The sequence below is a fragment of the Miscanthus floridulus genome, chromosome 8, assembly GCF_019320115.1.
Source record: "Miscanthus floridulus cultivar M001 chromosome 8, ASM1932011v1, whole genome shotgun sequence".
In the NCBI taxonomy this organism is placed as follows: domain Eukaryota; kingdom Viridiplantae; phylum Streptophyta; class Magnoliopsida; order Poales; family Poaceae; genus Miscanthus; species Miscanthus floridulus.
The window spans coordinates 43,176,895-43,190,241 of record NC_089587.1 but is presented as its reverse complement, the minus strand read 5'-3'; the positions used below and the strand labels follow the sequence as shown (position 1 = coordinate 43,190,241).

Sequence of the window (13,347 nt, the reverse complement as noted above, 5' to 3'; positions counted from 1 at the left end):
AAGTAAATGGGCCTAGGGTCCATTTTCCTTACAATCTCCCCCTTTTTGGTGATTGATGACAACACGACCAAAGCAAGCAAATAATAGAATTTTGAAATTTAAAAACTACCTACTTGCTAGGATGCAATGCAAGGGGCAAGATCATATGATGCTAAAAGATACTACTTGTAAAACTAATGAATATCACATTAACAACTTATCTTGCCCCTGGAAAACGTCCCCTTGTGGCATTATGGATTTTAGCCTTGCTTCCTACAAATTGTCCATATTACATAGGCTAATCCATAATCCACTATCCTCCCTTTCTCGGACCATTACCACTTGTAGACCATTATCACTTGTAAATAATCTAGCTTTTGGTCCTACAAATTGATGCTTGCTTTTGGTTCTCTAAATTCTCCCCCTTTGGAATCAAACACCGAAAAGGAAGACATTAGTAGCACAAGGGAGGGTCAAACTTTGTGATCCTTTGTGTGTAGAGTGGAATATGTCACAAAATTTGGCTCTCACATTATACAGACTAAGCTCCCCCTAAATATATGCATACATATGGTAGAAGACCAAGTATATGCATAATTGGCAAATTATTGCACAAGGAAATTTAATCTATATAATGCATGGAGAAAGCATATAAATATCAAAATGAAATCAACATTACAATATCAGTTTAGAAATACCACATGTGGAAGCCAATTTAATTTCTACCACTTGCAATAGGTGGTGGATATTTGAAATGTGATGCTTAACTCCGGGGACTCCATTTTCCATGCAATGAGACTACTACACACAAGATAAGCTTGAAAAGGTGTTAGTCTCAAAGCATCTAACTTGTAGAGTAACCTCCCCCTAAATTTGTGCATACAAGTATGGAATACTTGTAGGTAACATGCACATTGATTTTAGAATAAAAAATACCACTTGAAAGATGACATCACATAAACATGAGAGTCATTTTTTAAGACAATATTCAAGAGAGATTATCTACAATTTGGACTTTGGCACATATTAGATGAACAATTGTAAGACAAACTATGTGTCGTGCTCCTAAATAATTTTAAACCATGTAGGTTTGCTCCAAGGGTTAATAATGAAACCGAGCAAGCCTACCATAAGATATACCTAGTGTATACATGACAAAAGATATAAGCATGCAAATGCAAACATAGGCATGTAAAGTAACTAGATGCTTAAAGATACTAATTTATAAAAAAAAGTTAAATCTAATACCAATTGAAGCAAATATAATCTAGTTACCTAACATGGGAAGGGGAATTTGGGTCCATAGTATTCACTAACCCACTTGGCAATGACTTTATCCATAATGATGCACCCCATGAAATGCACCCATACTTTTGCCAAGTCTTCAAATTCCCCGAAGTCTATCGGACTTCTCACCTTCCCTTTCAGGATCTAAACCTTCTTGGTACTCTTCATGTTGGAAATGATTTCCTTTGGCACCCAAAAGCATTTGACCCCATTGTTGGCTTGCTTGTTCACCTTGATGGCCACCACCTTGTCATTTTTCTTCTTTTTCAAGAGATAAGGTGTGGAGGCCTTCTTGTCCACCTTGTTGGTGTAGGTGTTGGAGAGCTTGCTTGTTTGCTTCTTCTCTTTCTTCTTTGCTCCTCCCCCATTCTTCACCTTACACTCATAGGACTTGTGACCTTCCTTGTGGCACACGTAGCAAACCATGGTTTGTCCTTCATCAAGCTTCTTCACTCCCTTGACGGTGTTATCTTAATGAAGTTGGGATTGCTTCGCCTTGCCTTTCACTTGAGTCAAGTCCTTGGTGAGGCGAGCTACTTCTTGCTTTAGTTGCTCATTCTCCTTTGCAACTTCTTGTGTTGCATGTATCTACAACAACTTTCTCAACACAAACTTGGTTGCACAAAGATGAGTCTAAACATAAATCATTACAAGAAGCAGAGGCATCCATTTTAGACATGTTAAAGGTAGAACTTTTCTTTTTAGATGCCTTGGTGGGGGTTGTACTAACGGCTTTAAGATTAGCAACTTTATTAGTTAGCTCATCACAATGTTTGCACATGGTTTCCATTTTAGCAAGCAAACTTTTATAAGCATCTTGTGAGCTAGCTAACTTTTCTTTTAATTTTTCATTTTTCTCTACAAGTTGCTCATCATTGATTGTGCATGCATTTGTTGTTGCACTAGCCTCAAGTCGCTCAATTTTAGTAGATAGTTTAACATTTAGATTAGCAAAGCTCTCATATTGTTCAAGCAAAGTTTTGTATGCTTCTTGTGAACTATCTATCTTTTTATTTTATTTTTCTGAGCTTCTTTTGTTGACTAGTGCAAACTTTAGCATAATTAAGATTTTGTTGCACAATTTCTTCATAAAAAGGCATTTCATCATCACTCTCACTCTCACTAGAGGATGAGCTTTCGTTACCTCGTGCCATACGGTACACAAGAGAAGAGCTTGATGATGAGTGCTTGCGCCCTCGCCTCTTGTGATGGTGTTCTTCTTCACTTGAAGAATCATCCCATGACCTTATTGATGTGAGGGCTTGGTTCTTGCATGCCTTCTTCTTTGTCTTGGGTGTGGGCTTGTTTGGACAAACTTCCATAAAGTGCCCCAACTCACCGCATCCATAGCATCCTCTCTTTCTTTGCTCATTTCTTTGATTGGTGAAAATAAGATCTTGGATTTGGATGGGCACACCCTTAACATTGAGCTTTTGGATCATCTTCTCCACCTTGTTGATTAGTTTGATTGATTCTTCATCAAGGTCGGAGGTGGAGGAGGAAGATTGATCATCACTTGAATCTTCATCATCATCATCATCATCATCATCATCATCATCATCATCATCCTCATCTTCTTCCTCATCTTCACTTGAGGAGCTTAAGCTTGAGCTTGTCTCAACTTGCTTGCCCTTCATCTTCTTTTTCTCGCTACATGCGAGAGCTTTGCCTTTGCTTGATGAAGAGGCTTCTTCTTGACCCATCTTGCGTGACATTTCAAATGCCACTATCTTGCCAATGACTATGGCGGGGGTCATGGTGCTCAAGTCCTCCATGTTGTGAAGGATGGTGATGATGCTTGCATATTTCTTTTGTGGTAGCATGGAGATGACCTTCCTCATGATGTCCGCATCATCTAGCTTTGTTAATCCTATAGAATGGAGCTCATTGATAATTAGATTCAAACGAGAATACAAATCACGAACAAGCTTATCATCATTCATTGTAAAGGAATCATAATTTTGTTTAGCTAGATAATGTTTTTGCTCACGGACATTAGATGTGCCGTCATGGAGCTCTTGGAGTTTTAACCAAATTTCATGTGCTATATTTAAAGTGAACACTTGGTTAAAGACATCCATGCTAAAAGATTCAAACAAGCAATTCTTAGCTCTAGCATTGAAGTGAATTTCCTTTTCTTCACTTTTTGTGGGTTCATCAGTATTCTTAATGGGTTTCATCCCATCATGAGTGACTCTCCAAACTCCCAAATCAACCATCTCAAGGTAGCAAGCCATGCTAGCTCTATAGTAGGGGAAGTTAGTCGTCAAAGTGCAGAACCCTAGAGGTATCTATCTCAACCACTGTAAATAGTGTTGGCTCAACGGCGGTTAAGCTAAAGGTTCAAATTGAGCCAACCGGCTCTAATACCAATTGAAGGGGACCGTGACGCCTAAGAGGGGGGAGAATTAGGCTACTTAAAAATCTAACTTCTAAACTTGGGCCTCTTTTTCTAACCCTAGCAAAACCTATGCAATAGATAAACTATCTAAATGTGCCACTACGGTTTTGCTAGTGTGTTGCTATCTCTACCGCAAAAGGAGTAATACAATCAATATAAATGTGGAAGCTAAAGAGTAAGGTAGAGATATGCAAACTCCCATCGACGACTCTGGTATTTTTACCGAGGTATCGAGAAGCGCGTAAGTTTCCTCCTAGTCCTCGTTGGAGCCCCTTACAAGGAATCCCTCGTAAGAGCCAAGCTCCTAGTCGGGTAACTCCATGGATAGCCTCGGGCCTTCCCCCACGTGTAAGTGGGTCTCCGACGTGCCTTCCGGCAAGCCTCTCCCAGATGCTCCCTGCCATCTTCACTATCAAGCTTTGGACCGAAACACCGTAGGCCTTGTTCCCTCCAGTAGACGGTGGCAACCACACCACAAATGCGGTTGGTGTGATCTCGTAAGACTATAAGCCCTCTGATATACAACAATGGTGCGCGCAAGCACCGAGTGCTAAGAGGTATGCAAACCTCACTAAACACTAGGCCTAAACCTAGAGCAAGCGCATAAGCGGTGGTCTAATCAACCTAAGCACTTCGCAAAGCACCTACGCTAATCACCTAATAAAACACTAAGCATTATGCAAGTGGAGATCACTAGAATGGTGTATCAACACCTTTCGTATGTTTCCTCAGCTCCACTCTTCTTATTTGGTCAGTTGGGGTTGTATTTATAAGCCCCACTGAGAAAGTAGCCATTGGGGACGAAATTCCACTTTTCTGCTACTGACCGGACGCTGATCATGTCCTGACCAGACATGTCCGGTTGTCCCAACCGTTAGAGCTACGATCAACTGATCGGACGTTGCCAGCGTCCGGTCACATGCCACTGGATGCGCCCGGTCTGAAGTTCGCTGCTCTGGAACCTCTCTGTACTCGATCGGACACTGTTGTCCTATGTCCGATCAGTTTGCCGCCAGCGTCCGGTCAATGTTGAATGTGTTGTCGGACTGATAAACAGTGCCATCAGTGCGTCCGGTCGTTTTGCTTGTTCAGCGTCTAGTCGCTGCTGCTGACGCCTGTCGTAGTTGAGTCACTGATTGGAGCGTCCGATCACTTTGCTCTAGCGTCCGGTCCATCGTCCGGTCACCTCTGTGAGCTTATTTCTTTGCGATCTTACGTACGGCTTGGTTTCTATCTTCGTGCTTGGACTTTGCTTTATATCTTGGGTCTTCTCTTGTGCTCCGAAGGTCTTGCTTAAGGTGTTGATCATCGAATCATCACGTCGCCTTCATCCAAGTCAAGTCTTGCACCCTATTGAACTACAAAACAAACACTTGCAAATTCTTTAGTCTAATTTGGTTGTGTTGGTCATCAAACACCAAAATCTAAAGTAAATGGGCCTAGGGTTCATTTTACTTACAATTAGCTTATATTATAGATGTTATGATTATCATAAAATAAATTAGTTTTTAAATTTTATGGAAATGGTAAAACATAAATAGATATGTATTATTCACAATGTTGTTTTTCATGGATGTTTGATAGTTTTTCTCCTGTTGCATCACACGGACATATTTGCTAGTCACTAATAAAAAGTGAATTGGATTTGGATGGGTTTGCATGCATGCATATGCCAGGTGGGGGTATCTTTTGTTCACCTTTCTGCTAAGATGTTTCTATGCTCGGTGAAGAAGTTTATGATTGTAGATTTTGGTTTTTATACATGCATGCAGTGGTTGAAGAACCAACTCAGACCATAATCCCAAATGTAAAACTCAAGTCTAGGTTTCCTTGGCTACTCTACTTTTTCTCTCGCCCCATCCTCAAAACTTTGCTCATTGGCCATAGGAGAAGATACAGTTAGCGCCTATGGGTGGATGCGCAGGGGTGAGGGCAGCGGTAGTGACTTGGGCTATAGCCTACGCTCGCCTGGTGCGGAGGGCGATGCAACGTTCGATGGGGCAGGAAGCGACAACATTGAGGGATTGTTAGCTGGCGTCGAGGTGAAGTGTAGAAGAGACGAGGATCATCGTAGGGGAGAACCTATTAGGCTTTGAAGCATTTTTTAATTGTAGGCAGAGCCCACAACTAGACCTTTGCATTGGCTTGATAGCGATAACTAAAGATCACTTCAATTTTATACATCGCTCATGCCCTTCACATATATATCTCCTATTATTATCGATGGTCAACCTGACCACCAGACATACCTTTTGTGTTCCTTCCATTTGTTAGGTCATCTTGTGTTAATAATTTGAATGTTTTTGAATTACGTGGATCAAATCCAAGGTATTTACTAAAAAGTCGTTGAATAATGAAACCTTCCATAATTTTCAACAAACAGTTTTACAATTAAAAGACATGAAAAGGAATAAAGATCACAACAATTTTGTAGACTTTATACATCACCCGTGGTCTCCACTATAGATAAAGCAGCAACATATCGGCCACTGAATTTGGCATGAAGACGAGCAAGCCCTACTTGACCACTTGCCGTTGATGACCTCGCCACGAGGTGAGCTTGGTGAAGACAAGTGTCGTTGCCATATGGTAAATCTATTGAGGGCTCTCCGGCCTCTTCACCTATCGTCGTCGTCGCTGCTATGGTTTCCTCGGCTACTCTACTTTTTCTCTCGCCCCATCCTCAAAACTTTGCTCATTGGCCACAGGAGAAGATACAGACAACGCCTATTGGTGGATGTGCAGGGGTGAGGGTGACGGTAGTGACTTAGGCTATAGTCTACGCTCGCTAGGTGCGGAGGGTGATGGTAGCGTTCGATGGGGCAAGAAGCGACAGCATCGAGGACTCGAGGGAGTGGTAGTTGGCGCCGGGGGTGAAGTGTAGAAGAGATGAGATCATCGCAGGGGAGAACCTATTAGGCTTTGAGGCATTTTTTAATTGTAGGTAGAGTCCACAAATAGACCTTTACATTGGGAGGGAGTTATCGCGCGACCGCTGAGGGGGTGCGTGACCCGTCTTCAACCTCCCGCCGCGCCCTCCTCCTCCACCACCTCCTCGTGCCCTCCGCCACCGAACCTCGTCCTCGTTCCCGCCCTCGTCCTCGACCCCGCCCTACCGCCGACCACCACCGGCGACCCTAGCACACCGGAGCTCCGACGAACCCTAGCGCCAACGGTGGTCGCCTTCTTCCCCTCCCCCCTCACCCCACCGCCGCCATCTTCTCCAACTCCGACGGGCTGGGCCGCCGCCATCTCCAACTCCAGCGAGACTCCCCCGCCCCGACTTGGCCTGACCACCGCTACCACCGCCAGGGCCCCTAAATCGCCCAGCCACCATACCCACCGCCTGGCTTGCTTGCCTCCCCCTAGCCAGCCCCTTCTATAGCCACCAAAGTTGGAGAAGAAAGAGGGGCGATAGGCTAGCCGGAACCCTAGCCATCGCCATCGTCGTGGCGATAGGCTAGCCGGAACCCTAGCCATCGCCATCGTCGTCTTCGTCTCCGGTGATCACAGATCTAGTAGGAGGAGGAAGAGGAACCAATCTACCCGGGCGCGTGCGAGGCTGCGAGGGCTTCACGACCGTCGTGGTTAGAATTTCCGTTTACATTGTGGCATATAGAAATAACTAAAGATCGCTTCCATTTATACATCATTCATGCCCTCACATACATATCTGCTATTAATATCAATGGTCAATCTAACCACCTGACATACCTTATGTGAAATTCCATTTGTTAGGTCGTCTTGTGTTAATAGTTTGAACTTTTTGAATTAAGTGGATCAAATAAGTAGGAGACCTTATAGTAAAAAACATAAATGTATAATATACACAATACATATAATTAATAATAATAGAAAAGGAAAAAGAAAAGAAAAAAAACTGTTCACCTCCTTCCCTGGACCGCGTGGGTAACAAGAAGATGGTGTGGTGATGAAATGCGACGTCGTCGGGGAGATGTTGTAGGAGACGAAGATTCTATTCGCCTTCCCCTTCTCTCTGCTCACCTTCTCTCTCTGCCCTCACCTGACTCCCTCCTTCCTGCCCTCTCTCTCTCTCTCTCGATACCACCGCCTCCGCTCCCCTCCAAGCCTCTCCTTTTTCCGCGCTCCGACGTCCTCCGACTTCCAGGCCGGCGCCGGGCAACAACTACTTCTTGGTCACCGAACCAAAAGGGGATTCTTTTTTCGTTGCTCGCTGATCGATTGATGAGCGGCGGGCGGCGGCGATGAGGGCGGATCTCAGCACCATCCAGCAGACGCTCACGCCGGAGGCGGCGGCGGCGCTGGCGCGGGCCATCGATGAGGCTGCGCGGAGGAGGCATGGCCAGACCACGCCGCTCCACGTCGCCGCCGCGCTGCTCGCCGCGCCGGCCGGGCTGCTGCGCCAGGCGTGCGCTCGCGCGGCCGCCGCCTGTGCGCACCCGCTACAGTGCCGCGCCCTCGAGCTCTGCTTCTCCGTCGCCCTCGACAGGCTGCCGGCCGCGGCCTCGGTGGCGGCGGCGCATGCGGCGGGGCCGCCGGTGTCCAACGCCCTCGTCACGGCGCTCAAGCGCGCGCAGGCGCAGCAGCGTCGGGGGTGCCCCGAGGCCGCGCAGCAGCCGCTGCTCGCCGTCAAGGTCGAGCTCGAGCAGCTCGTCCTCTCCATCCTCGACGACCCGTCCGTCAGCCGCGTCATGCGCGAGGCCTCCTTCTCCTCCGCAGCCGTCAAGACCACCATCGAGCAGTCGCTCGCGTCGCCCTCCGCCGCCGTCTCCACCCGGACGGTCGCCGCGACTACACCCCTGGCCCCCTCCCCCTCTCCGCTCCCGCGTGTCGGCCCAGCCAACGCCTACATCAACCCTCGCCTTGCGGCAGTCGCAGGCGGCGGCGGGGACAACGCCTACATTAACCCTCGCCTTGCGGCCGTCGCAGGCGGCGGCGGGGACAACGCCTACATTAACCCTCGCCTTGCGGCCGTCGCAGGCGGCGGCGGGGACGATGCGCGCAAGGTGCTCGACGTCATGCTCAAGCCGGCGCGCCGCAACCCGGTGCTCGTGGGCGACGCCGGGCCGGACGCGGTGCTCAAGGAGGCGGTACGCAGGATCCCGACGGCTGGCTCCCCTGCTCTTGCCGGAGCGAAGGTCTTGCCGCTCGAGGCGGACCTCGCCAAGCTCGCCGGCGACAAGGCCGCCATGGCGGCGAGGATTGGGGACCTGGGTGCGGTGGTCCAGAGGCTCCTCGCGGACCACGGCGCCGTGGTTCTTGATCTTGGAGATCTCAAGTGGCTGGAGGACGGGCCGGCGGCAGCAGCATCAGAGGGGGGCAAGGCGGTCGTGTCGGAGATGGCGCGGCTGCTGAGGCGGTTCGGAAGCGGCAAGGTCTGGGCCGTCGGTACAGCCGCCTGCGCCACCTACCTCCGATGCAAGGTCTACCACCCAACCATGGAGGCCGAGTGGGACCTCCAGGCCGTGCCTATCGCCCGCAGCGCGCCGCTCGCCGGCGCAGCTCTCAGGTGTGTTTTTCTTCGCTATTTCGCCTTTTTGTTGCATCTGCCATGTCTGCTGTTCTTGTTATTGTTTTTTGGTGACTCAAACTTGTATCAGTTTTTCCGTTGTCTTGGACCAGAGTATGTCTTGGACCAGAGTAAAATGATCAAATTAGTTTATTCTTGATAACCAAAATTTACTACAGTTGAATAGTTCATCATGATTGCTAGTACTACTCTAAAAAGTTTGGTGCCTTTTCTAATAATGCAATAGGTTTCTAATTTTGTACTCTGTGATCCAAAACAAATGATCTAATCAATTTATTGAAATTTATAGGCCTGGAGGCACTGGAATTCTGGGCAACTCAATGGGGACGTTATCACCTACGCTCCGGCCTATGCCGCTGACACCAACAGCAACAGCACTCCGATGGCCACCAGGGGCGGGGAGTGACCATCCTCTGATGGCTAAGCCGGCCATGTGCCTGAGTTGCAAGGGTAGCTATGATCGTGAGCTTGCCAAGCTCGTGGCGGAGCAGAAGGAAAAGCCAGTGTCACGCTCTGAGGCTGCTAAGCCTGGTTTGCCACACTGGATGCAGCCCAGCAGTGATCAACCACAGGTTTGTGTCTTTTCTATGTGTTAGCTCGTAAAAGTAGCTTTGGTTCTAATGGAAAGGTGATTGATATAGTTATTTATGCTTTCACAGACCAAGGAACAAGAGTTGAAACGGAAGGAGGCTGCCGAAGAGCTTGAGAAGAAATGGCGTGAGACTTGCGCCCGTACCCACGGTAACCGTGCTGGGGCGCCAGCTCTCTCCTTGCCGCTGGCTGCCTTAGCTCCACGCCCGCCCGTCGAGCCCAAGCTACAACTTGCCAGGGGTGGTGTTCCCACCCTTAAGATGAACACCAACTGGGAGAAGCCTGAGGGTACCCCTACGTCTGAGCTTCGTAGGAGTCCGCCAGGCAGCCCAGTGAAGACTGACCTTGCCCTTGGTCCCTTGGATCCTGGTGCTACTGTGGAGAAAGACCAGAAGGAAAATTACACAGAAGGGCTAACTGCTATGCAAAAGGCTAAGATAGCTGGAATCTCTGATATCGAGTCTTTCAAAAGGCTCCTCAAGGTGCTCACAGAGAAGGTCAGCTGGCAATCTGATGCTGCCTCAGCAATTGCTGCTGTTGTAATACAATGCAGAACTGGCAGTGGGAAGCGGCGAAACATTGGGACAAGAGGCGACATATGGCTCCTGTTTGTTGGTCCTGACCAGGCAGGCAAGAGGAAGATGGTGAATGCATTGTCTGAGCAGATGGTAAATGCTCAACCAGTGGTTATAAACTTTGGTGGTGACTCTCGTTTAGGCAAGGATGGTAATGCGGGTTTCTGGGGGAAAACCTCTCTTGACCGGGTCACTGAGGCAGTTCGACAAAATCCATGTTCAGTTATCGTTCTTGAGGGCATTGATCAAGTCGACGCTGTTGTGCGGGGAAAGATCAAGCGTGCAATGGAGACCGGTCGCCTGCCAGACTCCCGGGGCCGTGAGGTCAGCCTTGGTAATGTCATCTTTGTTCTCACCACAAATTGGTTACCTGAGGAACTCAGGAGACCAAAGTTTGAAACATTGCTCCAAGATGAAGGAAGGATGTTTGAGGTAGCAAGCTCTAATTGGCAGCTAGAGCTTTCTATTGGGGACAAGCAGGTTAAGCACCAAGCGGATTGGCTATGTGATGATGCTCGTCCAGCAAAGGTAGCCAAAGAATTGTCCGGTGGGCATGGTCTATCGCTTGACCTCAATTTAGCAGTTGGGGCATTGGATGACACTGAGGGCTCACGGAATTCCAGTGATCTCTCTGTGGAACAAGATCAGGAGAAAGGGCACCTTGCAGTCAAGTGTTCAACACCAGGCCCTGACTGTGATCTCTTGAATCTCGTTGACGATGCCATTGTGTTTCGGCCAGTTGACTTTGCACCATTTAGGAAGACTGTCACAGATTGCATATCGGCAAAATTCGACTCAGTCATCAGGAGCAGCAACTCGTTCAGAATCGATGAAGACGCTGTTGATCGGATGGCTGGCAGCATCTGGCTCACTGACGAGAAGCTTGAAGACTGGGCCGAGAAAGTGCTTATGCCCAGCATCGAACGATTGTGGCGCAATGTGAAGCATTACAACAGCCGTGCTGTTGTCCGTCTTGCAGCAGTCACAGACAAGGCATTGCCAAGGTGGGGAGGGGGGCGAGAAGGGCTACCAACGACGGTACCGATCGCCATTGATGGCATGTAGGGAGGGAATTGGGGGAAGTACATTCTTTTGTATGGTAGGTATGTAAATATTGGGGAGAAACTCGGGGGGAGGTTACTATATGAAACATATAGGGGAGGAAGGGAGAACATCCCTTTGACTACCAAATAGGCATGGAGGTTATAGATTTTATAACAAAAAAGATGTGGTCTATAGTTTTAGCTATGTTCCTTGAAACAAAAAAAAGGTTTCTCTTTTGCACTTGCTAATGTTGCTAGGGTTGATGGTGTAGAGGAAGCAAATAATGATGTAGCCCTCAATCAAACTCAGACTCCTATCAGAGCAGTTGTGATGCATAAACTGTTGAGCTTGCATCAAGTGGCAAAGATTTGACATGTGAATATATGGGTTTTCTTTTCTGGGAGCTCTCTAGAGGTGTTTGCTTTGTTTGATGCGAATGTATCAATACATCATCCTCAGCTTCCTGTATGCCTCGGCATTTCTGTGGAAGGCTACTGTTGGAAAATGAGACTCATATGCTTTGTTTAGTTCTAGAGTGTAAAGTTTTGGGTGTCACATCGGGTATCATATGGAGGTGTCATAAGGGGTGTTTGGATATTAATAAAAAAAAAACAAATTACAGAATCCGTTAGTAAACCGCGAGACGAATTTATTAAGCCTAATTAATACGTCATTAGCGCATGTGTGTACTGTAGCACTTTATTGTCAAATCATGAACTAATTAGGCTTAAAAGATTCGTCTCGCAAAGTAGTCGTAATATGTGCAATTCGTTATTTTTTTAGTCTATATTTAATACTCGTTCAAATATTGATGGGATAGTGTGTAAATTTTTGGGATGAACTAAATGAGGCCATATTGATAGTTGTCTTTCTACTGCAGAATAGTAAGGTCAAATAGATTAAATGAAGAAACACGTGTGGTCCCTCTGTTTTTGTTCGAAAAAGTTTACTTCTATTTTTTTAATCACACTAGGTTGCGTGTCCATGTGTTGCTATGGGATAACTAACAATTTATACTTAAAAACACATGGATCACACGATAAAATAATAATACTGTAAAAATTAAATACCAACGTTAAAGTGACATTTAATCCAAAGACAAAAGGCCCTCCCTCGATCGGTTTGTTTATCCGATCATGCTGTGTCACTAAAAGCTTTTCGAAAAGACATGGCGACTGTTTAAAGCCCCTTTCCATGTGACAAAAAGATAAGGTCTCGCACCATTTTTGTCTGATATTGACATGGGAGAGGAGGCGTTCGTTGGTGGCCTGTTGGATCAGCATCAGCATCCTTCTCAGACGGCCGCAGATAAACTTGGCTTTCAGGGGGTCCACTTGTCACTGAATGATTGGGTGGCCATACCGCTGCTGCTGCAAGGGTCGTAGGTAATACGTTTTAGTCAGTCACCATGCATGGTGGGGGAAAGGTTAGCAAGCCGTGTGACTGAGTGGGCACTATCAGTTGCCTTTTGCCCAGGCTTTTTAGTTGCTAATGGGTTCATGCGTCTCCTTCTTTTCTTGTTTATTTTATTATTGATTATTGATCTCCCCGTCACTTGTTTGTGACTTCACCTTTTTATGGCCTTCTTGTCCCATGTGGAGCGAAAGTGATCATCATGAAGCAACAGCTTGGCTTTGAATGGCAGTTTTCCTTTTGTTTCGGTCACGTTCGCTTGAACTTATCAGCTAGAATCTACAATATTTTTCTCTCACAACAAACACAGCTTCAGCCGGCTTATGTATCAACCGAACAGAGCTGAAACTATAGATACAAAGTGGAGGATGGAGTGAAAAGATTATGTATTGGCTTTTTTTAGCCTAGAGCAATTCTAGCATGGCTCCTACTTGAGTCGTCGTCCTACTTTTCAAGGCTGAGAGTGAAAAACTGTATAACTTTTCAAGGCTAAGAGTGAAAAAGTGCACAACGGGTCTCTACTAGTACATACCCTTCAAATTAGA

General features: G+C 46.9%; 1 protein-coding gene across 1 annotated transcript; it reads left to right on the top strand.

The window, feature by feature from the left end:
• The first annotated feature begins 7,641 nt into the window (after positions 1 to 7,641).
• On the top strand, positions 7,642 to 11,812 carry LOC136476256 (protein SMAX1-like). Its single transcript, XM_066474026.1, has 3 exons — positions 7,642 to 9,158; positions 9,469 to 9,751; positions 9,839 to 11,812. Exons 1-3 carry the CDS (start codon positions 7,894 to 7,896, stop codon positions 11,408 to 11,410), a joined length of 3,120 nt encoding a protein of 1,039 aa, XP_066330123.1. The 5' UTR covers positions 7,642 to 7,893; the 3' UTR covers positions 11,411 to 11,812.
• Positions 11,813 to 13,347: the final 1,535 nt, after the last annotated feature.